General features: G+C 40.9%; 1 protein-coding gene across 1 annotated transcript; it reads right to left on the bottom strand.

The window, feature by feature from the left end:
* Positions 1-13,213: 13,213 nt before the first annotated feature.
* Positions 13,214-21,979, bottom strand: TMEM271 (transmembrane protein 271). Its single transcript, XM_081940213.1, has one exon. It carries the CDS (start codon positions 21,209-21,211, stop codon positions 20,111-20,113), a length of 1,101 nt encoding a protein of 366 aa, XP_081796339.1. The 5' UTR covers positions 21,212-21,979; the 3' UTR covers positions 13,214-20,110.
* Between the last annotated feature and the right edge of the window lie 3,230 nt (positions 21,980-25,209).

Genomic DNA, 25,209 nt, shown 5'->3' with positions numbered 1-25,209 from the left:
GCTATGAATACTCAATTCTCCAAGATGCAGATTTTTTAAAAAAATGCTGGATTGAGATGATGTCTATTAAGTGCTTTGGGCACTCTGTAATAATGTAATTTTTTCTTTGAAAAGTGGTTGCACACTTCTGGACAAACATTGCACATATAGGATGCTTTTTCAGTTTGGGGTTGCTTCCTTCAAGTATTCCCAAGGAAATACAGAAGCAATTCGTTTATATCAAATGACGTTCAACTGTGCAGTTATGGTGGATGTTATCTGATAGTAGGATTAAAAAAAGCAGGGAGTGTTTTCAGAGAAGCTAGGCAGATGGAGGGCATTTGGGGGCTCTAATTGTTATCATTGGCTGGCTAAAAACACAACTTTATGACCACAGTGTTCTTAAATCTTTAATTGCTTGGAGCTGCAATTTAATGAGAGGTGAGTCACTCAAATTGCTTTGTGAACTTGTACTGAAGTGGATTAAATAGGTCTAACTTTAAAAAAAAAACACCATACAGCAAAAAAATCCAGCAAGAGGGCAAGTTTTCAAACTCAGTCTAATAATACAAGCCTGTCATTTTGCATCTGTAATGCTATATTTCTCTTTTTTTTTGAACAACATAAGCTCCACTCATATGGGGTCTTGAAGAAATTCTGGAGCATAGAGGGCAATTGTGCAGACTCCCTGTTGGCCAGGAACGAACTAAAATATTGTAGACCTGAAGCAACACACCAGAAACTTTATGTATGCTTTCAACTCAAAGAGGGCCAAGGCTTGTGGTAGAGATGGGCCTTGATGCTTTTTTCCAAAGGGCAAATTAATGGCTTAAGGTGAGTGGTTGTGTTTTAAAACTGTTCAGGAAGAAGTGTGTCTATTTGGTGTTGCTGTTGTTTACTCTGTGAACTAATAATAACAGTTAATTTTGTGTAATACATTACCAAGCTAGACTTTCGTACAGTCCTGGGGGTGGGGAGGAAGGAGGGGATGGCATGGTAATAACTTGTTTAACATTATATTAATATTCATTCTCCACTCAATGATTGACTCATAAGATTACTGAAATAACATAACGACCCCCACACTCAATCAGCTATGTCTCATAATGGAAATAAAGTTCAAGAGATATTTATAGGTGTTTGTAGGCAATGGTTTTTAACATTTCCCTCCCCACAATGCTTCCACCCTTGCCTCTACCCAAAGTAGCCTTGAGTCTTGTTCTAGTCATGCATTTCTTCTTATTCTTGGAAGATACTTTTTTAAACAGCATATGCCACCTTTCTTTTGCTGTGCTTTTTTAAAAAAACTTGTGAGCTACAACTCTGATCAGATTGACTTCTTTAATGTTGAAAGTACTTGAAAATGTTAGGCACTCATCTTCAGGGTATCAGGATCGCCACCCGTTCTTCAAGAAAATGGTATTGTTTCAAGCACCAACATTTTTGTGTAGAAGCTTCAAGTCTTGTAAATGGAAGATAATTGACTATGTGATAAGTAGGACTGAGGTGTGATGTAGTGTATAGTGGTCAAGTTGCTGGAGTGGGATTAAGTCACCATTCAAACTCAAGTTTTGGGAATAGTATTCACCACCTTGAGTAATGCTCAAATTGCTCAAAGTTGCACTATGAATGTAATAATAATGACAGCAACAACACTGTTTTATTACTTTTACTTTCACATCCTGCTTTGAAAGGCATAAAACATGATTCTCTCTTTCCTCCCATAACAACCTACTTCTTCAATAATCTCGAAGCTAGGTTAGACTGTGAAATAACGATGGACAAAAAGTCACCCATGAGCTGAGAAGGAACATGAATTTGGATCACTCTGTATTAGTGAAATGAAGTCTCCTTTAACTCAAAGATGACTTCTGGTGACCTCATGAACAAGTCCATGCAGCTTTCTGAACGTGATTTGCAATTACCTTCTTCCAAAATGTCATTCTGACTTTTCAGTCTGGCCTGTAACTCAGATACCTCCAGTGGTTTTTCACTGAAGTCTTAATCCGACCTGACCCCAGCTTGGTTTCTAAGCTTGCCTACTCACACTCTGTTACTAATAGTACTATAAACTGTAGCTTAAATCTCTTACCGACTACACAAGATTTTACTATATATGTCATGATTATATATCATCAGGTTTTTGTTGACCCTTAGTGATTCATATTCTATCTCTCTCCCTCCCCCTCGCTCTCTTATACACACACCTATCAATATCTATGACATTCCCAAGCCTTATTCAGTGCCAGAAACTGAACACTGTTCTTCACACCATGCTAGTACTCCATCTTCTGTCTTCTTAACATGATTGTGACTGGTAGGAGGGATGTTGTAGTCCATAGGATTAGACATTGCAGTGAACAGAACAATACATTCAATGTTTATATAGCATCTTCTTCCTTGATGGCATCATCTTTCTGAGAATACTTCCTCATGTTTTCCTGCAACCAACTCTGATTAAAAGGTGTATACCTAAGAGATGTAGTGCCCACACTCTTGTCAGTTTTGTGCTATAATCTCTGTGCCTGTCTTCATGAAGTTATGCAGTTTAATTAGTATGATCAAACATTTGCAATGTATAAAAAACACCCAGTCTAAAATCTTCATCTGTCACCAGTGAGCCTAAGTAGCTAAATAAATTTTCTATTACTAAAAGTTTTCCCAAGTGACTTCTGCCAATGTGATAAAGTGCAGCATACGGGTGCAACACTCTTCCTCTGGTTACAGTAGTGTACAAATTGTGCTTTCATGGACAACCCCAAGCCAATTAACCACTTTAATACCACCTTAATTATTCTAGTGACCACTTTAATCTATACCAACATTCCTCATCTAACAAACCAAACTCATATATATGTATGTGTGTGTGTGTGTGTGTGTGTGTATGTATGTGTGTGTGTGTGTATGTATATATATATATATATATATATATATATATATATATATATATATATATATATATATATATATGTATGTATGTATATATATGTATTTGTGCTGATAAATAAATAAAGGGAGACTAGTATAGATCTATTTCAAGCTATTTAGCTCATATGTATGTATGTATGTATGTATATGTTGTATTTGTGCTGATAAATAAATAAAGGGAGACTAGTATAGATCTATTTCAAGCTATTTAGCTTTCATCAGCTAGCCATACCCTTACTGGGATTCGTTCGAATCCCAGTAAGGGTATGGCTAGCTGATGAAAGCTAAATACAACACAAATACAACACAAATATAAAAAGGCAACATTAAAAATATGGTTTTCTGCCTGGATGGTCTCCTGCAGTGAGCCGATAGACAGAAAGAGGGAGTAGTGAGTTCCCTCCCACATTTGGGCATACCAGGGGTTGTAACACAAATACATGTATGTATGTATGTATGTATGCATGCATGCATGCATGCATGCATGTATGTATATATATCCTTATTCCTGAAGGTTGTTCTTTTTTCTTCTCAAGACTCTCGTGATTCTATTTCTCAGAGTTAAAATGAAAGTAAAATAGCACGAAAATTAATAAAGGAGACTATTTGCAGCTCAGAGTTGAAATGAGGTGTCTTTTGTGTATTCTCCAAGTTTGGTTGTTTTCTTAAAGACTGATGACGTTACCTAGTTTGGGTAATGAAATGCCTGCAAGAAAATGAACAAGCTCAGAGAGCACCAAAGATCCCTCAGCGTGAAAATTATATGAATGAAATGAGACAATTGCACAACATTGGCACTATTTAAGAGTCAGCACATAGTCCTCAACAATCTGGATCCTCATTTTACTGACCTCAGAAGGATGGAAAGCTGAGTCAATCTTGAGCTGGTCAGGATTGAACTCCTGGTAGTTGGCAGAATTAGCCTGCAATACTGCATTCTAACCACTGTGTCACCATAGCTCATAATAATAAATAGTAAAGCAGCGATCAAATTGTTAATAGAAACAAAAGGATATTATACATTCCCCATAGGTCAGCCTCTAAATTGGATGAGCAGCTAATAAAATAACAAGTGAAGCTCTGTGAGATACTTTGAGATAAAAAAAATCTAACTACATCTATATGAATAGGATCTGAGTACAAAAGACACTTTAAGAGTAACGTAGATAAAATATCAAGTCACGAATGGCTACTCTGAATAAGACTCCATTTTATGTTAACAATTCTATCCTTCCTGCCTGCCTGCCTGCCTTGTAATTCTAAGCAGCATCTGATGGGTGTACTGGTTTGGAATACAGTACTTTTCTGATCATTAAAACTTACAAAAATTATCCTAGTACTGGGGAAAAATTCAAAAAGGGAAACCCCAAAGGTCAACCCTGGAGAAACTACCCTGTAATTAGAGATTAAAAAGTTATTAAGTTTAGAGTGGGGAACATGACTGAATGTATGGTGTGATGAAAATGAGTGGGGAGATATTAACCATCCTATCATTCAACAGAATCTTTGTCATCCAGTAAAACTGAAGGATGAATGAATGGGGAAAGGAGTCATTCTTCACCCACCATATGATTAAACCATGAAATTTACAATCATAAAACACTGTGGTAGGTACCAACTTCCGCACTTAAAAGGAGATTAGACAAATTAATAGAGGATAGGCTACAAATGAATAATAAGTGAAATGGTTATTAGATATGGTCCGTCAAGTATTAGTGGGAAGGACAATGATGAAAATGAATAGGAAAGTGCTCTTAAACTCATATCCAATTAAGCTTTCTCATCCTTGCCTTGCCCAAGACAGATTGTGGATAAGATAACCTTTTCGTCTTTCTTTTTTAATGCCAGCAAGAAGCATACAGTGTTGAAGTTGGGAGGTGGAGATTAACAAATGGAGACAAAATAACATTCATTTTCCCCCCTTTTCCCTCTTCTGTTCTAAAATATATAGCACCGGAAAACTGCTAACACCAAATCTGAGCATTTTCAGCAGAATGCTATATTCCTAGGCAGGTTGGGGATGGGTTAAAAAAGTTATAAAAGTAAAGAACCATCCCTAAATAGAATTTTTAAACCCTGGTATAACATATTCCCTGACCGTAATTTCCTGCAAAAGATAATATAAAACAGTATTTCTTGACCTTAGCAATAGGAAGATGTCTGAACCACAACTCCCAGAGTTCCCCAGCCAGCATGTTGAGAAACACTAATATAAAATGTCAAGGTTTAAGCAAGCTGATTACCTTTCTTCCCACTCTTCTATTTTTGTCCTCCATCTGACATCCTAACATTTTGGATCAATCAATCACACAGTCTGCCTGATGTCTACCTTCATTAGAACTTCGCTCATCTTTGTAGGAGCAGCTGCCATCAACCTTCTGGAAGCAGCATAGAGAGGCAAACATTGTCTTTAATATGTACAAAGTACCCAAGATGTCGCTTCCATTAAGCTGCTGAGTGTGCAGTGCTTTTCAGTCTTGTGGCTAGTAACAACAGCAGGTTTACAAAATACTGAGTTTCACCTAACAACTCTTGCATGGGGGAGTGAAACATTAAGACCACTGAAGTATGTGTTAACTGTCACGTACCTTCATTGGCCCAAGTGGTAGGGTTTAGAGACAAGAGAAAAAAAATGCAGGGATGTTATCACAATGTAATGCATTGTCTACTGTCATTTTAATTCAGGACCTACTTTAGTTTGGAAATATGTCAGTTAAACTAAGGTTGTTCACCAGTAATAGATGATCCCCGAGTCTCTGAAAAGCGTGCTTCACAAAATGTAAAATTTACACAAGTAAAGTATCCTTCTTTTGTAGCATTGAGGTTGCTAAGTCTTTGCAAGGCTGCTTCAGAAAGGGTCTTTGGCTGGACATAAATGTTTGCACACACAGTGGCTTTATTTCACTAGCAGACCCAGCATAAATCTTGTCTGTACATGCTCTCACATGCACACGCAACTACCAGGGGCCATCAAAAAAGCAGCTGCCTTGGCTTTCTGCAGTGTGTCTGCTTTAATACCTTGGGGAAGGGCAGTGGTGGGATTCAAATAATTTAACAACCGGTTCTCTGCCCTAATGATTTCTTCCAACAAGCAGCTCACCAAACTGCTCAGAAACTTAACAACTGGTTCACCCGAAGTGGTGCGAACTGGCTGAATCCCACAACTGGGGAAAGGTTTTTTGCTTAGGTCAACATGCTCTGCAAAATCCTTTCAAAATCTTTGCCAAACTGCAGTACTTGGTTTCCCGGTATGCCTTCATTTTGACATTTTTAAAAATAACACTTTAAGGGATGTCTGCATCTGTACAATAGATCTTTCCTGCCCTTCCCAAACCTAGCATTCTGCAGATGTGTTCACCGAAAGTCTCCAGACACATCCGGTCTTAAAAATAATTTCCCTCTCCCAACTATCTGCAGCAAAGAGAACCAAACCCACTGATATCACAACAGCCTATTATATTAAGCATTCATTGATAGTAAAATGGTGTAATTATATCAGGATGGAGAACGTGATCTGCCATGGGTAAAAAGAATAACATATTTCACGATGAAGTGAACTGACAGATGGTACAAGTTATACATATGTTCCTCGGCAGACATTAGGGTTCTGCAGCTTGAAGCTTTGTCGTCTAATATTAGGCCTCATCCTCAGATGACTTTGAACCAATTTGAAGATAATTCTGGATCTGATTGCGTGTCATTAATTGTTTGGAGAGCCGAATTCCCTTTTTTTCTGTTCTCTAAGCGGTTTAAAACTGAAACAAAGCTGAAGACCTCTGAGAATTGTGTTCTCCGAAGTGGGAAAGACCAGCTTTGTTCTAGTTGCCACACACAAATGGGATTTAACCGTTTTCCTCTTTTCCCCCGGGGTCTCAAGGATATATTTATCACCACCAATTTTAGCTGTTAAGATTTTAGCATCCTTTGGCTTCCACTTAGCAGCCATCCTAATCTTTGCAATTGAGTAGCTCTAAGTTTTAAAGTGTAGGGGAGAGAGAGGGGGGAGAGAGAGAGGGAGAGGGAGGGGGAGGGAGGGAGGGAGGGAGGGAGAGAGAGAGAGAGAGAGAGAGAGAGAGAGAGAGAGAGAGAGAGAGAGAGAGAGAGAGAGCACAAACTTGAGGATACCTTGAAAGAGCACAGCAATCCAATCTTGCTATCCAAGAACCTATACAAGCATTGTTTGAAGGACATTTTTTGCATTTTTATTGGTCAGCTGGAGTGACCATTGATTGGCTCAGGCAGGTCTCTATATTCTCTCAGTGTTCTGAATCTGCAAGAGTGAAGATGATCAAGGGCTGGCTCTAAAATGAGTTGGACATATAAGGAAGCAGAATTGGTGCCGGGTGAAAAATAAAATAGATTTCAGCAATGATTCAGTCCATGAATACAACAGTGGAAAGAATGAACAAACCTGGCTTCTGCCATCAAATTTTGTATGGTTCTGTGAATAATTAAAAAATAACAATTCTTCCATTTTTCAACATGTAGGTTTATGAACGTGCTATGAGAGTGCTCACTAGCAACAAGGTATGAATGTAGAACCACAGTATGGTGAACTTCCACTCCAAATAAATTGGCATCAATTATTCTTGTGCCAAAAAACCCCCACACCAGCATATATACGCCCCACAACTTTGAATTAAATGCAAGCTTAATTATACTTTATATGAGATAAATTAATGTAATTACCTTCCTGGGATCCTAAGCTTGTTTAATATAAAAATCCATTTCAATTTACAGCCCCCCACTTTGAGGCATGCATTTAACACTAGAGCACTGACCGCTTAATATACTTTAGAAAAATCCTCCTATCTCATATATTCAATTCCAGCTTAATGGGCCAAGACTATGGTGCTTGAGACCCTGAACGGGTATCAAAATCAATGTTTTTTCTCATTAGATACCAAGCCTAAGGATACCCAATGGGCATAACACTTGCCTCCATTTCCCTTTCAAGCTCTGCCATAGGACATTATAAGAAATGGGATGCTATCATGTCTCTTTCCATCCAGTCTCTGCTTTCAATCAAGCAAGTGAAGAGGGAACAGACTTTATATGTTCTAAGGCAGGTGTCTGCAACTTGCGTCTCCAGAGCTGCATGTGACTTTTTTGTCCCCTTGCTGTGGCTCCCTATCAACTGAATCAACCACTGTCTGGCTCCAACTTTTACCCTCCCCTCCCAGTCACTCCTCATCTGGTCTGAGAAGGTAAGGGTGACAGTGCAGGATGGAGACTTACTCCATATTCCAGAGTGGGAAGAAAGTGCCCCTGTAATTGCCATATCTTCCGGTCCTTGTTGGTGCTGCGTGCACCTCGGTCACTCGGGGAGATGCATGACTTGCTCTCCACCCCAGGACACTGGCCAGGCCCAGCTGTGGCCTATGCTCCAGGTCGTAATGGGCTCCAGGAGGAGGGGACGCTGTCCACCCCATTGTGAAGCACATTAAATTTAACTGTGCTGCGCAAGGCACTGCAAGAGCAATGGGCAGGCTCCACCCACCCATGTTTTGTGGCTCCCAGTATTTTCTTTTCTGTGGGAAATGGGTCCAAATGGCTCTTTGAGTGTTTAAGGTTGCAGATCCCTGTTCTAAGGCAATGATCCAAGGCACAGGAGGACTGTACCTATACACAAACAGGGACCAATATATTTGCTATAATTTCTCAATTTGCCTCCAAAACCCAGGCTATTTGGAAAAAAAAACCCAGATGAAAAATGTTGGAGAATGTGACTGGAAGATCTTTAATTCTTTCTCTATGCATTATTTTGATGTTCTCCCTTAATCAAAAGTTCCCATGCCTTTTTGCTGATACTTGTTTAGAAAGGGAAATAGGAACCTGGCATCCCATAAAAAGAAATCTATTGAGTCAGCAGTCATTTTCATGGCAATTTTCACGTTAAAAATGATTTTTTTAAAAAACAGGTGAATTACTAGTTCAGTTTGCTAAGGTGTCTTTCCATCTTAGCCCAATGGCTTACAATTTAAAAATCAATGCTTTCCTTCCAATAAAACCTAGATATTGGGAAAATGGCAGGGAAAGTAACAAATCTAACTCAGTAGTCAACAAGGGAGAAATGAGACCAGCTGTGTGTGTATGAAAGAGCACCTCATGAACAACAGGAAATGTATGAATGATTGGGATACACAATACAGGTTATGAATGGCATTGTGGACACGAATAATGTGTTAGAATTGTGCAGAGATACGTTTGTATAAGATAATGTATGAGAATGGATAATGGTTGCAAAAATGATGTTAGGTAACTATTTCTAGATGTCCCGAGCAAGTTTTTTTTCATGGGTTCATAATTGTCTGTGGAGATTTCATTTTCACACTTTTCTAAAACATTTTGCTGGTTATTACTGGAACTGTTAATAGTGGGCATGTTGTCTACTCTATGCTTCTGTATAAAATTCCTTGACGTGCCTTCACAATTCTACTTAACCTTTCTCTGACACAATTTGCAGTACAAAAGAGTGTGCTATGTTCCCTTACATGAAGCAGGTACTTTCACTTTCAAAATGAGGAGTAACGAAGAAAAGCAAGAACTTTCATTGGATATTGCCAAGCTTCAAAACATTTTTATTGATCCTAAAATTACAATATGGATGAATGATGCTTCTCCAGATCAATCTCCCAATTGAATGGCAAAACAAAGAAAAGGTTTTTATATATCTATATATTTATACATGTAAATTTAAATGCAGAAAGGTTTTCTTCATCTCGTTTATTTTAAGGAAACCTTTTCTAGTGATTAAATACTGTTGGTGGGATCCAAAGAGCTTTTATCTTCCCCAATTGTTCTACACGTCCACTGAGTTCTGATTTTGATAGCATCTTTTCTTTTCTTTTCTATATCAAAGGTTTACTCCAGATTTCTCAAATCTTGCAAGCAGCAATTTATTCCTTTGCAACCCCCTCATCAGCTCTTTTGATCCCTGTATATTTGAAGCCTATGTGCTATGCCAATTGCAGAAGCCCCTCTGATGATTCTGAAGTCCTCCTCTCTGAAATGTAAGAGTTTTATGCTAGCTCTATTAATAGATTTTGTCTGGCATTTAGGGTGCAATTTTAAAAAAAGGAATATATTAACTTTTAGAATTAAAATGCAAAAAAAGTACCAAGTTGAGGGTCAAATGTGAAAACGCGTGAAAAATCAGAACTGCTCACAGGCTGGTGGTACATTTTCTGATCACAACATTAAAGAAGAAAAAAAGAAAAACAAACAAAAGTTTCCTAATCTTGATTATAGTGAAAATTATGACGTCTACCAAGAATGTTTAGCTTCGCTCTGAAAACAACATCTTTTACCTCAGGTTATTTTCAGTTTTTTTTTGGGGGGGGGGCAATAGTGTAATAGAGGTAAAAAGCTGGCCAAACACAGTATTTTGTTACTTTACACCTATCAGATTCAGCTTGCACAGGTATGGTAAAACATACAACGATGACTGAGGGGGTGCTAATATTGTCAACATATGTATACAGTATATCTGTGTTGGATCAGCCTTCCCAATATGAAATGATTTGGTTTACATCTGGAAGACACCATGTATTACTTAATATTCCTTCTGTTTTATGTCTATAGTAAAGGTTCTAAAAGGCAGGGACAATATGCACATTTGGTACCAAAGCTGCTTTTTCAAACGGCAACTGGATTTTCTGTTTTGCCTTGAAGATGTTTCGCTTCTCATTCAAGAAGTTTCTTCAGTTCTGACTGAAAGGTGCAGACTGGAAGGATTTCTACTCCTTGCAGTCATCTGGTCGTTAGCCCTCTTTCTGAAAGCCATTGAGGCCACTTGGAGATTTATCTGTGTTCTCAGGGTCACCTGAATATTGCAAATGGATGTGGAACCTTCTTGGAACTGCTTGGAACACAGTATTGACTGTGGTTGTCAACAAGAAATAGGTGATATGTATTCCTCCCCCTCTGTTCTTCAGAACTGAAGAAACTTCTTGGATGAGAAACAAAACATCGTCAAGACACAAAAAAGAAAAGAAAGTCTAGTTGCTTTTTGAAAAAGCACCTTTGGGGCAACCATGGCCTGGATAACTGAGAATCTCCATAGCCATTCGATGTTAAAAAAAATCTAAATTCTTCATCAAGGCAACTTCTGAAAATCCTGCACTCAAACCAGTTCAGCTAAGTAGCTACAGTATATGTCCTCAGAACACCTAATTTATTTTATATTTGTTGATTGCAATGATGGGCAATGAATGATGCAGGTTAATGAATGCCTATCAACCCAGTTTTGAAGAATTATCAAAGGGTTCTCTCTAACTGCATTAGGGGACTACATTCCAGTCAGCACATACATAACTTGGTTTTACTTTTATTACAAAGTGTGGATTCTACATGCATTTGTGGAATACCATCACTTTGAATTAAGGAACAAAGATGTATATGTTTGCCTTACAATGATGCATGCTGTGGCCAAAGTGTTATGGAATACACATAGTCCTGAGCATAGAAACAAACAAACAAACAAAGACATACTTACTCCCTTTTAAGCAGATGGTTGCAGAATGAGCAGTAAAATGATTAGGGCTGCAATATTTTGCCAGTGAGTATATCAGACTGATTAAGGGGCACTCCTTATTAATCCAAGCATATGATTCTTTTAGAAATACTTTTAACGCAAATTAAATATGGGCATCTTAGACCAATCATTCTCCTATCTCACATTATATACTTACTATATATGCATGTATGTACACACAATCATATGGGAAAAACCTCTCTTCTAGGATGGACTTGTGGCTAAGATTCACAAAAGTACTACTGCAAAGTGAAATTGGGCTCTGCAGAGGAACATTTCTGCAGTTTTAATTAAAACGTATACAATTAATCATCCGAGGTCTCTTTAATCAAGTAAAAGGCCTAATAATTATAGTTATAAAATCTGGTTAGTGCAGCCATTAATATATTTGAATGGAAAAAATTGTCTAGAGATATACAAAATTGTCTAGAGATGTGTCCCAAAACTTGTGTCCTTGCACACAATTAGTGAAGATGGGGAAATTTAGATGAGCCCACTGCTATGATATATTTAGAAATTCATGATGACTGTCACAGATCGTTTTACACTACAGTTGCACTTAGAAAACATGATTGTGTCATTCAGCCATGAAATGCACATTCAGGCTGCTGAATTACGTACACTTAACTGGAAGTGCTCACTGATTTAAGAGTGTGATCTTAAATGTTTACTTGGATAAAAGAATCATTTACATAAGTTTCCCTACAAGTACACATGGTTAATTTAAGATACTTGACTGTCCCCATAATAACATTTTATCTCTTTTCCCCTTTCTCCAGCAGTCTGACATTAGAGTATTTTCAGTTTAATCACAAAATGTTTTTCACGTATACTAGCATTATTGCTTAGCGAACAGTGTTGATTTCGAAAAGCTGCTAAAAATGTTTTAATGTTTCGGAACCATCTCTCTTTGCATTCATAAATATCTCATTGAGAAATGATTAAATACATCTCTCCACAGGCGCTGATCACATTTGTGCCTCATTTTTATTTCTTAAATTGGACAAGCCATTCAGGGATATGTTACACACACCCTTCCCCTATTTTCTTTATTTCATCTGTCCATATGAAAATGAAGACAGCTTTTGATAAATGACTAACAGTCGGCCTAGAAAAGTGATCATGTTGCCTACTATGACTGAAACAATTAAGATATACCTTAAATAACAGTTTCTTTTCTGTATGGTCAAGCTACTGATTAGGCATGAGTAGAGCCTGCTGCATTAAATGCATGAAATGAATAGCTGAGATGAAAGACAATGCATATTTGCAACAAACCTACAGGGCTTTGCAGACTCAGTCCATAGCTTAGGTCAAAACTTGTCTCCTGCTAGTAACAGGAAACGCAAGTAATTAGGAATACGTACTGTCTGGAACTCCTAATTCAGCACTTCTTGTTCTTCTGCATACAAGTCCTGCTGGTTTTTATAATAATGAATGTGCAATGTGTAGACATTATTAGTGTTTATTAGGGCTATACAAAGCGTTTTAAAGATTTGCACATTAGTCCAAATGAAGAACCTCTATTAAGAATGATTAAAACAGCTATTTTGAAAGTTGCTTTGTGTTCGTACACACGCTACCATTTCATTTTGATGGCCTTGGAGGAAGTATAGATACTGATGTACAGATTATTATTATTATTGTTATTATTATTTATTTAATGTGTTTGCTGCCCATGTCACCATGAGTACAAATGTTGTCAAATTTTGCTCAAACTTTTCATGTTCGTAATTTGGAACGCCCTCCAAGGCTTTTATCTATTGACACCTGCACTACAATGACTATAGCAACATGACAGAACTTAAAAAGAGTTCCCTTGTTTGCTGCTCCCGTCATCAAATACATTGTGATCGTGATAAATAGCCCCAATTCTAACACAAACGGCTAAAGCATAGATGGCATTGTAGCTTTTCACACATCTCAACCAGTGTTTTAAATCCAGTGGTTTGCAGAGGTGCACCAGTGACAACTCCAAATGTGTTTCCACCATCCTGCATTGGGACTCTTATATTTTACCATTAAGGTTTTGTAATTCATAATTTCTTTTACTATGGCAACTGAGTGATGTGGTTCCAATCATTTTGGTACAAGTAAAGGCTGAACAAATTGCCTACTTGAAAATTTAATTCTGAAATAAATTTAAATAAATGTCAGCAAGAGAACAAAGTGCTATGAAGATGAGGAATCTCTAGGAGCTTCAGTGCTGAAACTTACTTTAATATGTATAGATTTCTAGACTACCCATCTTTTTTCCCTGAGTATGGATCTTTGGAATTTTAAAATAATTAAATCTGATCCCTAAAGTAGCCAGCCTGTAGAAGGTTCTGACAAAATTTAAAGGGAACAGAGGCATGGTTTATTTTATTATATGGCTAGTTTTTATTTAATTGTGTGACTAAAATGGGACAATCTGCTTTTATCTATATCTATCTTTATTTGTTGCTTTGGTGGGTAGAGGTTATATTTAAAATTTGTTGAGTTGCTCCAAATATGTTCAAAGAAAGTGTGCAGTTCAGCAAATTTAAAACACATACATAGCATAGCCTTCCTGTCTTTCTTATGTGAACTGAAATTTCAGTAATAAATGGAGTCTTTATGCACAAAGGACGTGCAGTGCTAACTATGAGATTTTAATGTTTTTGAAGGGAATCAACTTTGCCCTGGTGTTAAAATTGACAATCGACACCAGAATATGCTATTGAGGAATGCTTATGATCAGCTCCTTTTCATTTTTCATTTGGTAAAAGAAATGTCTCAGTAGATTATATTTATCACTTACTCTAGTGAAGGAATGAGTGTTAAGTAGCCTCAGCCTGGGACACTTGGAATTATGATGGCTAGGTCCCAAACAATAAACAGTACCCATCAAGATCTTTAATAGAGAGTTGTTTATAAAATATAGGGTTCTTAAGATTATTTAGTGAACTCTCCTCAAACAAATACTGCATACATTTGCAAATATAGCATCAGATAAAAATGGAAACAAATGGCATGGAATAAATCTGTGCAAATTATGAGCCGTAATATTGAATTTAGTCTACAAAAGTTTGACAAGCCTTATTTTTTTGTTATTCCACAAGCAAAGGAATTATGTCTAGTATCATTTGTTCTGGTCTACGAGTCTTTTCCAACGTGCCATCTGAAATTTTGCTATAAGATTGAGGGCAAAGGGTTGGATGCGTGACATGCTTTGCAATAGTTGCTTGCAATACGCTAAAGTTAACAATTGATCCAAAGCAAAGAACACGAAGAAAAAAAAGTGGTGGCTGGGAGGAAGGTAGGTTATAGAAAGCAAAAATTCCTATTATTTCCTGTGCTTAATAATATATATATTTTCTCCCTCTCTCTCTCTATATATATAGAAATTTATTATTATTTCTTGTGCTTAAGAATATATATTCTTAATATATGTAATATATGTGTGTTTGTGTGTGTATGTATGTATGTATGTATGTATGTATGTATGTATGTATAGATGGAGGGAGGGAGGGAGGAAAGGAGGGAGTATATATATATATATATTCTTAAACACAGGGAATAATAGGAAATTTTGCTTTCTCTGGCGGTTGTCTGGATAGATCCCTGCACAAACTTTTTCTGAAGTGGTTTGCCACTGCTCCATTACTGATGCAGAGAAAAGTGACTAGCCTAAGATCACGCAGCTGGCTTAGTGCCCAGGGTAGGAGATAGTCACCTAGTTTCTAGCCTGATGCATTAACCGTTACACCAAACTGACTCTCTAGAAATAATATAGGGATATTTGATGTCATAAAATAGGCCACTGCGGAAGACTGTATCCCTTATTCTTCTTTGGGCAGCATTTGAGAAAGGTCACTCTTATTCAAGCTAACCAAACAAGCCTAATGCTAAGGCTAAAACTAAGACCAATCAAATATTTGGAGCAGTTTCTTCTCAAGAGCATCATTAACTTCCAGCAAATGTTCTATATGCATTGCACAGACTACAAAGAGAAAATTGGACAAGTCTGTTGTAAACTAAATTATCCTTCGTTCTCTATCAAAATTAGAGAAGAATGCATCACCAATTAATAAACTTTTTAAAAAAGTATTTCCATTGCGTTTGGGTCTATATTAGGCTTATTTCATTCCAGAAGCAAACCTGCTCTCCATTTATTCCTTCATTAGCTAAAATATGAGAAAATTTTGCTGCTTTTGTGGCATCAAAATTTAATCCAAACAATAAACTAAGATGATAGGCACACAACAATTACTTTTCTCTCCCATACCAAACTTATAGAGACATTTTTGCTCATGCTGCTATGCACAAATATTTCACTGTCAACCAGATCAGGAAGCTTTTAACTAAAACTCAAAACCTATGAAAACAGAGACAACAATGGGGTTAAGAGCAATATTCCTCTATTGTACCATCCTTAAGTTTCTGGGAAAACTTTTCTGACTTTGAATAAGTTCTCCAGAACCTCCAAGTCAGAAGATTCAGTGCTTCAAAACTCCATTAAAACAATGGGCTTCTAATAAATTTTACCTAAGGCACTATATTTCAAGCCTACGCTTGATCTAAAATAAGCTCTCTTTTATGTATCATTGAAAAAAATTGGAGTGGATTTTTCAAAGCTTGCCTAATAGGTCCCTAGAGCTCATACTCACTAAACACTTTTCTATGAAGTTTGGATTTAGTTTTCATAAATATGACATGAATTGCTAAACATCTGCCTGGATTGTGCCATTTCGCTTGGCATATAATCAGCCACTATCTCCAAGAGAGTGACACATTCCTTGGTTTCCATCATGCCTTCCCTATGTTTCTACCGGAAAATAAGATGAAAGGGGAAAAAATGAAAAGAAAGCCAGCATGCCGCAAAACACCATCCTCAAATGCAAGATGTATCTTCATCCTATCTCTAGGCCCCCACATAAACATTTAGAAAAATAATAATAGGAGACTAGTTTGGTAAATAGTGTTCTGCGGTTCACCACCACTCCAATGCAGCCAGTTGATTGAAATCCTCAAAACAGCCTTTCAGATTCCCATCGGTCAAAATTTTTGAGATCCCTGTCCTAACCATTCTCCTGAAGCATGAGTTCAAATGAGCTAGGATATGGTGCAAGAACCAACTTATTTCCTTATGTTCTGCTGACAAGGTCTGTTTTGAAGTTCTCCTTTTTCTCTTTTGTTTTTTCATCTTATTTTGATCACATAAGTTGAAATACCAGCGAAAAAAGGATTTGGGGGAGCCTGCAAAACTATGAAAAATCATTGCTAGACTGGAAAAAGCATTAATACAGCCTTGCTAGGAAAGCCCTAAGAGATTGTAACAATTGATTTACCTGTTTTTACCTACTTATAGGTAGGTAGTATACCTACTTTTATCTTTACCAATACACTCAGACATTTCTAGCAGTTAAATAACATTCAGATTCTGAACAGCTCATCCTAAACTAAACTGTTCTTGAGTTATTGGAAGAATATCTATTTGAATAGTGCCCCAAAGTGCCAAAAGAAAAATTCTTTACTTGTATATAGAAAATCAGCACAATAAAGGAAATGCTAAGTGAAATTAGTTTCTCCAGCATTATATTTAGTATGCACAGGAGTTTTGAGGAAGATATATCAACATATCAATGAAGTATGCACTGTGGTTCCTACCTATAATCTAAAATGGTACAGCCCAGGAACAATTTTACTTATGCAGTGTTGTCTAGACTGTATCTCATTCTACTGAACCATAAATACAATATTGTAGATTAGTTTGAGTTTAAAAAAAAGGGAGGGGGTTTGAATTGAGGTTTTACTCAGATATTTTGAAATTTTAGCATTGGCACCATTTTCCTCTTGGCCATATATACACACACTCAAAGTCCTTCCTGAGTAAATGCTATAAGGGGTGCAATTCACTAAAAACATCTTTTCTGAAAGATCAAATGAAATGAATGGGAGATGTACTACAATATTGCCATTCTGTTCCATAATTTATATTCATTTCATGAGCTATGAGCCAGAGACATACCTTGCAGATAGGGCTCAGAGTCTGAACTCAAGGCAGAATTCATAATGATTTAGAAAAAGAGAGAGATGTACATAAAATGATGTGTACTGCTTTCAAGTAGGTCTTATACTTAAGCGAGTGTTGTGCTTATTCTCTGCAAAGGAGGATAAACTAATTTAATAATAGCTATAGTCCTCTTAAAATTTGTATTTATTTAGCAAAGTACACTAAATGCTCTTGATTCAGCTATCTAGATAAGGATTTTAATATTTTTAAGATATAGGTTTAAATTTGTTTGTAAGTATTCTAAGGCATTCTGCATTTTAAGTTATATAAAGTGTGCAAGTTAAAACAATTTCAAATAACAAAATACTGCAGAGATTTCACTGCTGTTAGTTTGATTTTTTTTCAATTTAAGGCTGAACATTTATTTTATTCAGCTCCTTAATTAAAAAATAATAATCTGTACATTGCAAAAACAGGACAAAATTAGTGTCCTTTAATGTTCCCTATTGGTACTGTGTGCATTCCATAACAGGTTCCAATATGAATTCTTACTAGTATCATTTATACAGTTCCTTCAATATACATAGCAGTTTACAAAATAATATAACCAAAAGAAAAGATCCTTGTTCTAATGACATTAATAAGCAGCAGAACTTCTAAATGAGCTTGGTATACTGGGTGAGTAAGATGGATATAAGTACCTTTCTTTAATTCTTCTTATACAATGAATTTTTATGCCGGTATTCTAATGGAATTCAATTTCCCAACAGTAAAGTATACGTAATGCAGGCAATCTTTGATCAGATCTCATGTTTCTTCTATTTAAAAACAAGTATATAATTTGAGATGGAATCAGAATTTGATTGGAGTATGATGCTATGTGCATGGTCTACCACTTCCTCTCAAATTTCTCTCAAATTTTCTCCATTTGATTTTAAATCACAAATAGCGCAAAATAATAATAATCCCCCCAATAAGACTACTAGTTCCAGGGTAAGATCAAGAGGGGATAAAAAGAAGAAGAAGGAAAGAGGAAAAGGAAGGAAGGACATATTCTCATCCTACAGCACTATTTTTCCAAATAAATTTGAAGCCCTCGGCACTTATTAAATGAAGAATAAAAAGAAACAAAGAGAGATATGATTTCAGATACAGCGATTTTCTGGTTCAACAATTAAAGGAATCTAGATGAAAATGTTTTTTTTTAAGTATTACTATTTTCAGCCTTCACCTGTTGAGTCTTTTCCATTTAAATGGACATAATATGATTTCTAAAATACATTTCAAATGAGTTTGGGCAACTGTATTGAAAACTAACCATCGATAAAGACTGCCTGACATCTGTGTATTTTGTGTGTGTGCAATTTTCAAGCTTCTCAAACTGACCAGTTGGTAACGCTATAAATAAACTAGTTGTAAGAATGACTGGCTGTACCTTTAGAAAGTAGAGTTAAACCTTTAAAATAAAAGTAAAATAAATATAAGCCCCTCTTTGCATTAAAAACACAAATCAGTTTACAAAAGGAACGTATGAGATATCCGGACTTTCTTCAATTCCATACAGCATTTCTGTTTTAGTTAAGGAATTGGTTTTCTTAATTTTCACATTGCAATGACTTTACCAAACATTTTCACTATAGACTTTTTGAAAGCTCTTACAGTAAGAAATTATCAACAAAAAGCAGGCACATTAGTGTACAAAAATGTTGCTGTTGATTTTTTTCTTCTTTTGAAAGTGCAGATTTATGTGCATCTTACAAGACCAACTATGCTTTTAACTCTCACTAAGGTTTAAACTGAACATAACATCTCCCAGGAATATTGTAAACTTAAGAGGCTTTGTTCAAAATTTCTTTCAGCTCTCTGAAATATCCCTTTGAGAGATTCATGCGTGCTTTCTCTCTCTCTCTCTCTCTTGCTGGCTGGTTCTCTGAACTTAACTCTTTTGCACTTTTAAAGCTGAGGTTATCATAAAGATTCGCTTGATGAAGGGAAGGGTGAGGAAGCCAGGCAGGCTGAACCATTTGGTGATTTCAATCCAAACCAAATGAGAGAACTGTGAGATCCAAACCAAAAGTGTTCACCATTGGATCAATACTAAAGAGATAAAAGATGGGAAGGGTAAAAATTCAAAAGATATTAAAAGCATCATCCCGAGATTGCCCCAATTATCTTTTATCAGTGAAAATGCACTTTGCTGAACCCTTTAACAGGTAGCTATGATTTTTTTTTTCCTTTTAGAACCAAAAGTACCATAGCAGAGAAAGAGAGAAATCTTGACAGGACATAATTGGAGAAAACTCCAACAGGTTGCAAAACACTGGCAACTTTTTAAAACTCTGTTCAAGACTTCTCCAACCAGAGGTGAAGAGAAAAATTTGCCTGGTTCTTCAGAAAAAAAAGGAAGGCAAAGCTCAACAGGTTACCACTTGCCACCAAAAACAGGACCAACACTACACACCAGCCTGGTCTCATTTCTAGGCATTTATTGGGGTTCTACCTTGGGGTGGTGGTTTTGTTTTTTGGCAGCTTCTGGGTTAACAGCTGGGGTTGGCCTCACCTTGTGCTACTGGTCCTGCCCATTAAACCTCTGTGCTTTGCCCCCTTCGCCCCAAGTTCACCTTCTGCCCCTCTCAGTCCAGTAGGCTGAAGGGCAGGGCGGGCGGTCTCCAAAGGGGCCTGGCCGGGGCCTACACGCGGTTGGCACAGAGCTCCCTGGGATAAATGTCTTCATAGGCAGGAGGCTGCTCATTGGGCAGCGGGTAGCAGTAGGGGTAGGAGGCATTGAGCTCGGGGTCCATGGGCGAATACCCAGGCAACTCGATGGAAGGGTGGCCACCACAGTGCACCTCCACCCCGGCCTCGTCGAAGACGTGGAAGACGCCGACGTTGATGTAGGAGACGGCCTGAAAGGCGCAATCGCCCCCCGGGGACAGATCTGGGTCCTCGCTGGAGAAGATCGAGCCTTCGCTTTGGCGTTGAGGTCGTCGGCCGCCACCAGAGCCGCCGCCGCCACTTCCCCCGCCGCCGGGCCCCCTCCGTCGCCTCCGACGGCCGCCCGCGAGCCGCTGCTGCTGCCGGCAGCGCCGCCGTCGGCGCAGGCCCCGTTGCTGCGCCGCTTTGTAGTTCTTGACCAAGAGCAGGTTGAGCAGCCCCAGCAGGCACTCGAGGGCGTTGAAGATGGTGGAGATGACCAAGCCGCGCTGATAGTCCCGCAGCTTCTGGCAGCGCAGCAACAGCGTTGTCCCCGAGCCGTCGGGGCCCCCCGCAGGCCGCGCCCGAGCCGCCGCCGACCCTCCTCCTCCTCCAACCTGTAGGAGGCAGTAGTGCGAGTACTTCTTCTCCACCAGCGATACCGTATCGCCGTCGATGACGGCCCCGGCGAAGGCGCTCAGCACCCCCAGCATGAAAACCAGGACCCCCAGCAGGAGGAAGTTCTGTCGCCCGCCGGGGGGCGCCTTGGGCAGTGGCTGGGACTGGGGTTGAGCGTCTCCGGCGGCCGGCACCACCGCGCCTTCGCTCGCCGGGTGCCCTTGGCGGTGCGCTCCGCCGGCCCCTTCCTCGTCCGGCGGGCGGCAGCAGAAGAGCGCGGAGCCCAAGAGCGAGAGCCCGGCGGCCAGCAGAAGCCCCGAGTAGAAAGCGCCGGCCGCTGTGCCCAGGCGGAACGGCTCCCCCTTGAGTTCGGAGCCCAGCGAGAAGCACTTGAGGCCCACGGCAGCGGCGCTCAGCGCGCAGGCGAGCAGGAGGCAGCTGGAGAGCGCGGCGCAGGCTCCCCGGACACTCCACTTCATCCTCCGCGTCTCCTCCGCCGCCTGCGCCTCCTCCTCCTCCCTGCCTCGCCTCCTCCGCCTCCCTCCGCCTGCGCCTCCTCCTCCTCCTCCTCCTTCGCCTCCCTTCTGTCCTCATCCTCCCGTGTCCTCCTCGGCGTCGGCGGCCCTTGCCGGGGAGGCAGCCGCCGCGCGTTGCGGGAACATAATGCTGGGGACGGCGGTGGCGAGAAGGGAGAGTTCCGAATGCGCCGCCGCCGGTGCCGCCGTTGCTCTGGCTGCTACCGCCACAGCGGCCGCCGCTGTTACCGCCGCCTCCTCTCTGCAGGCAGCCGGCAAGCACGGCTCACGCACCAGCTTTTTCCTCCCCGCCCTGCTGCCTCCCGCTCTCTCTTATTGAAGCGGCTGCTGCTGCTGCTGCTGCTCTGTTGCTCGCCGCCGCCGCCGCTACTGCTGGGAGCCGATGAATTATTGATGGCAGCAAGTTCGAGGCAAAAAAGGGGCATCGAGCACCTCGCTTGGGCAGCGGGAGGGAGGAAGGGAGAACTAGCCGCCGCGGGCTGGAGGAAAAAAACAGGTCCGACGGTATGGACGAGCCAGCCCTCTTCCTTGCCAGCCTCCTCCGGAGACGCGCGTGGCACAGCTCCCGCCGTCCATTCCTAGCGGGACGGTGTGGCAACCTGGACGCGGCCGGGCTGGGGTGGGGATGGGGAGGCGGGGGTGGCGCTCGGCAAAACGCTCCAAAGCTGGATCGAATCAACTCATCGGAGGGCAAACGGCAAGGAAGGAAGGCGTGTCCTTTCCGCGCAGCAGCGGCAGCGACGATCGCCCCCCCAAAACCTCCCCTCTCTTTCTCCCCCTTCTCCCCAGTTCTTGAGGAATGAACTTCCACTTCTCACCCGCTCGAAATCCTTCACGCGCCAAAAGGAAGGAGGCGCCACCACGATTAGCTTAGTCGGGAGGATCTCTGCGCGCCAGCCGTGCCAAAGGGTGACTGGCAAGAGGTGGCTTTAAAACGCAGGAGGATAAACCGGAGGAGGGGGGGGGGGGCGGGCGAGAGAAGCGTCACTTTTCTTTCATTCGTATAGAGTGAATCATTCTCCCAGTCGGGAGGGGGGTGTCTACTTCTGGGCTGCCGCGGACTCCCAACGCCGCTTTTCCGTACTTCATCCTCCCTCCACCCCCACCTCCCCTTTTAAACTAGTCTCTCGGATGGTCAGGAGTTACGTCGGTGCAGACAGTAAAGCTAAATCCACAGGCTGGTGCGGAGCGGAGGGGGCAGAGATGTTTTACGAGGGTTGTGTTAAGTTCGCTATCGGATAAATTGGGGAGGGGGTTTCGGGACCAGAAGAGATGTGTGGAGAGCCGGGCAGTGTGAAAGGCGGAAAAGCGGCGAAGTTTTGCCCTGGTTGTTGCGTCAACACCCGTTGTTACAAAGAAGGCTAGGGCGCAACCTTTTATCGGTGACTGAGTTATGTGCGTGCGTGTGTGTGTGTGTGTGTGTGTGAATCGCCGGTGGGCTGCGTTTTTGTATAGCATCGGAGAAGCTCCTACTTCCCAGATCAATAGAGGCGGACGAGATAGGCGATCCGATTTATATACCCCTCCGTATCTGGCTAAAAGTATCCTCTTTCTTGGACCTCCGCCCCCCCGCCCCCCGCTACTCTCCCAAATGAACCAGGTGTGGTACAGGAAAAGAGCGGGGCACCATTGGTGCTCTTGATCTAGGAACGGCTCACCTCAACAGGCAGAAGATGAGAAACGAGCCTGTTTTGGCTTCCGGGGAAGCGAAGGCGTTTTCAAAACCTGCTCATCGCCTGCCTACGAATTCGTCTACTATATTAAGCTTGATTTGAAGCCACCTTCTACTCTGAGTCAACCCATGATTTTTTCACTCCATGTCCCCGGAGCATCTCCATCCATGCCTTGAACGTCCCGCCGTTGTCCAACCTAGAGTTGAAGCAGCCTACAGTCATCCATGGCTCTTAAGGTTTAGAATGTTTGATGTTAAGGTTTCCCCCTCTTTTCCTGATACGCGGGGTATGGTCTGACTCTTTACTGACCGCTTGATTGCTGACATGACATCATCAAAGGTTGGCTCTCCCTGGCTCCTATTGGTCATTTTAGGCTGCTGCTCCTACTAACTGCTCTCTTTTCCTGGGGTTGGTGGGCTCTGTCTTGCAAGATCTTTTCGGCTTAGATCGTAGGAAAGACCAGAAAGAAGGCATTTGCCGACATTGTGCCTGATCAGCATTTTCCAAAGCTCTCGTCTTTTTACGTATTGGTCTAGTGCTCTTTTAAAAGAGCACCAAACCTGTTTTTCAAACACAAATGTTCTTTTGAAATGGATCCGATCCTGCACTTCAGAAAAGGTGGACATAAGCTGGGCCAGAGCTAGATACGTTGCTATTTCAATCATTTTGGGGGTGCATTATAGGTTTTACACAGCTTCTGCTAAGGAGGATTTGATTCATTGAGAGAGGGGTCAAGTGGATGACAACTCTTAGTTACCCCTTACAGTAGATAGACCGCATAGGTGAGGGGGCACATAGAGAATCTGGAGGGCTGTATTTCTTTAGCATTTTTATGGCCATCATTGTTTCTGAAGACATCAGCATGAGTGTCACAAAAGTCACCTTGGTGGTCTGTCCTTACTACCTGAACCAGCCTCCCAGAGCTGCAGCTGTTTGCATAGCACACCCAGGTAGCTGATGCTTCAGGCCTGGGAACGGGGTGCCTATTTTGTAGTTGCTTTGTTGGCACCCAATGCCATGGGAAGATTGAGTGGGAGAAAGTTACAAACATTAAAATGGCTTAAACTTGTACGATTAATGTTCATCTAAAAGGCTCAAATATCCAGAATAACTGGACAGGATTTTTTCTACCTCAGGTTATTCTGGTTATTTCAAACCAGGATAGTTTGCACGGGAACAAAAAAACAAAAAGGGTATGTGACTCGATACTAGGACTTGAAGCCAATGGAACAATAGAAGGGTGCAATGGGGAATAATCTGGTGAAAATGCAGGAAAGCAGGAGTGCTTGTGTCTCACAAGTTGCTGACAATCAAACGTTCCAGTGAAGGGGGGGGGGGGGCTTTGGTGCTCTCTGAGCTTGGCTGTTTTCTTGCTTGGTTGTTTCCTGCAAGAAAACACAGATGTTGTTACCTAGCACAGATGATGTTATCTAGATTGGGTAATGAAACGTCTGCAGGGAAACAACCAAGCTCAGCGAGAGCACCACTCATTTCAACTCTTGGCTACAAATGTTGTCCTTTAAGCTGTTTCGCTGTTCCTCTTTGTTTATTTATTTTCTTTAAAAGTTGGTTAAGAGAAGGGAGGCAAATTACTGGACGTTCTCAGCCGGGAGTCTCAAAAGCAAAGAAGAGCTCAAAGCAGGGGTGAAATTCAGCAGGTTCTGGAGAACTGGTGGCGGGAATTTTGAGTAGTTCGGAGAACCGGCCAACACCACCTCTGGCTGGCCCCAGAGTGAGGTGGGAATGGGGATTTTGCAGTATGTTTCCCCTGCCACGCCCACAAAGCCACGCCCACAGAACCGGTGGTAAAAAGTTTTGAATTTCACCACTGGCTCAGAGGCAGTCAAGGGCTGCTGTAGCAAAAGAAAAAGAAACAGGGCACGCAGGAGATTTTTGTCGACTGACCCAGCGCTAGAGGCTCGCGAACGCACGGAGAGCAGGTTGGCGGCCAAGTTCCTCCCGCTGGGACTCATTGGCCCCACCGATTTCTATCTGGGTCCTCTTTGGAATCCGTCAAGGAAGGAATCTGTTTTAAAGCCTGGACAACGTGTGTGTTTGTGTGTGTGTGTGTGTGTGTGTGTGTGTGGCAGGTGGGGGGGGGAGAGTCCGAGGGCGGGGCACAAGGACTGAGGGCCGGCTGGCTGCCTGGCAGGCAACAGTCTTTTTCGCACGCTTTGCAAAGCCTTGATTGCTTCATCTCCAGGCAATCTGTTAATGAATTAATCTGCGCGCGGCGACCTCAGTTGCAGAGTGACAGGGATCGTATCC

This window comes from Natrix helvetica (assembly GCF_964273705.1).
Source record: "Natrix helvetica genome assembly, chromosome: 2".
Taxonomy (NCBI): domain Eukaryota; kingdom Metazoa; phylum Chordata; class Lepidosauria; order Squamata; family Natricidae; genus Natrix; species Natrix helvetica.
This window is presented reverse-complemented; position numbering and strand designations above follow the sequence as displayed.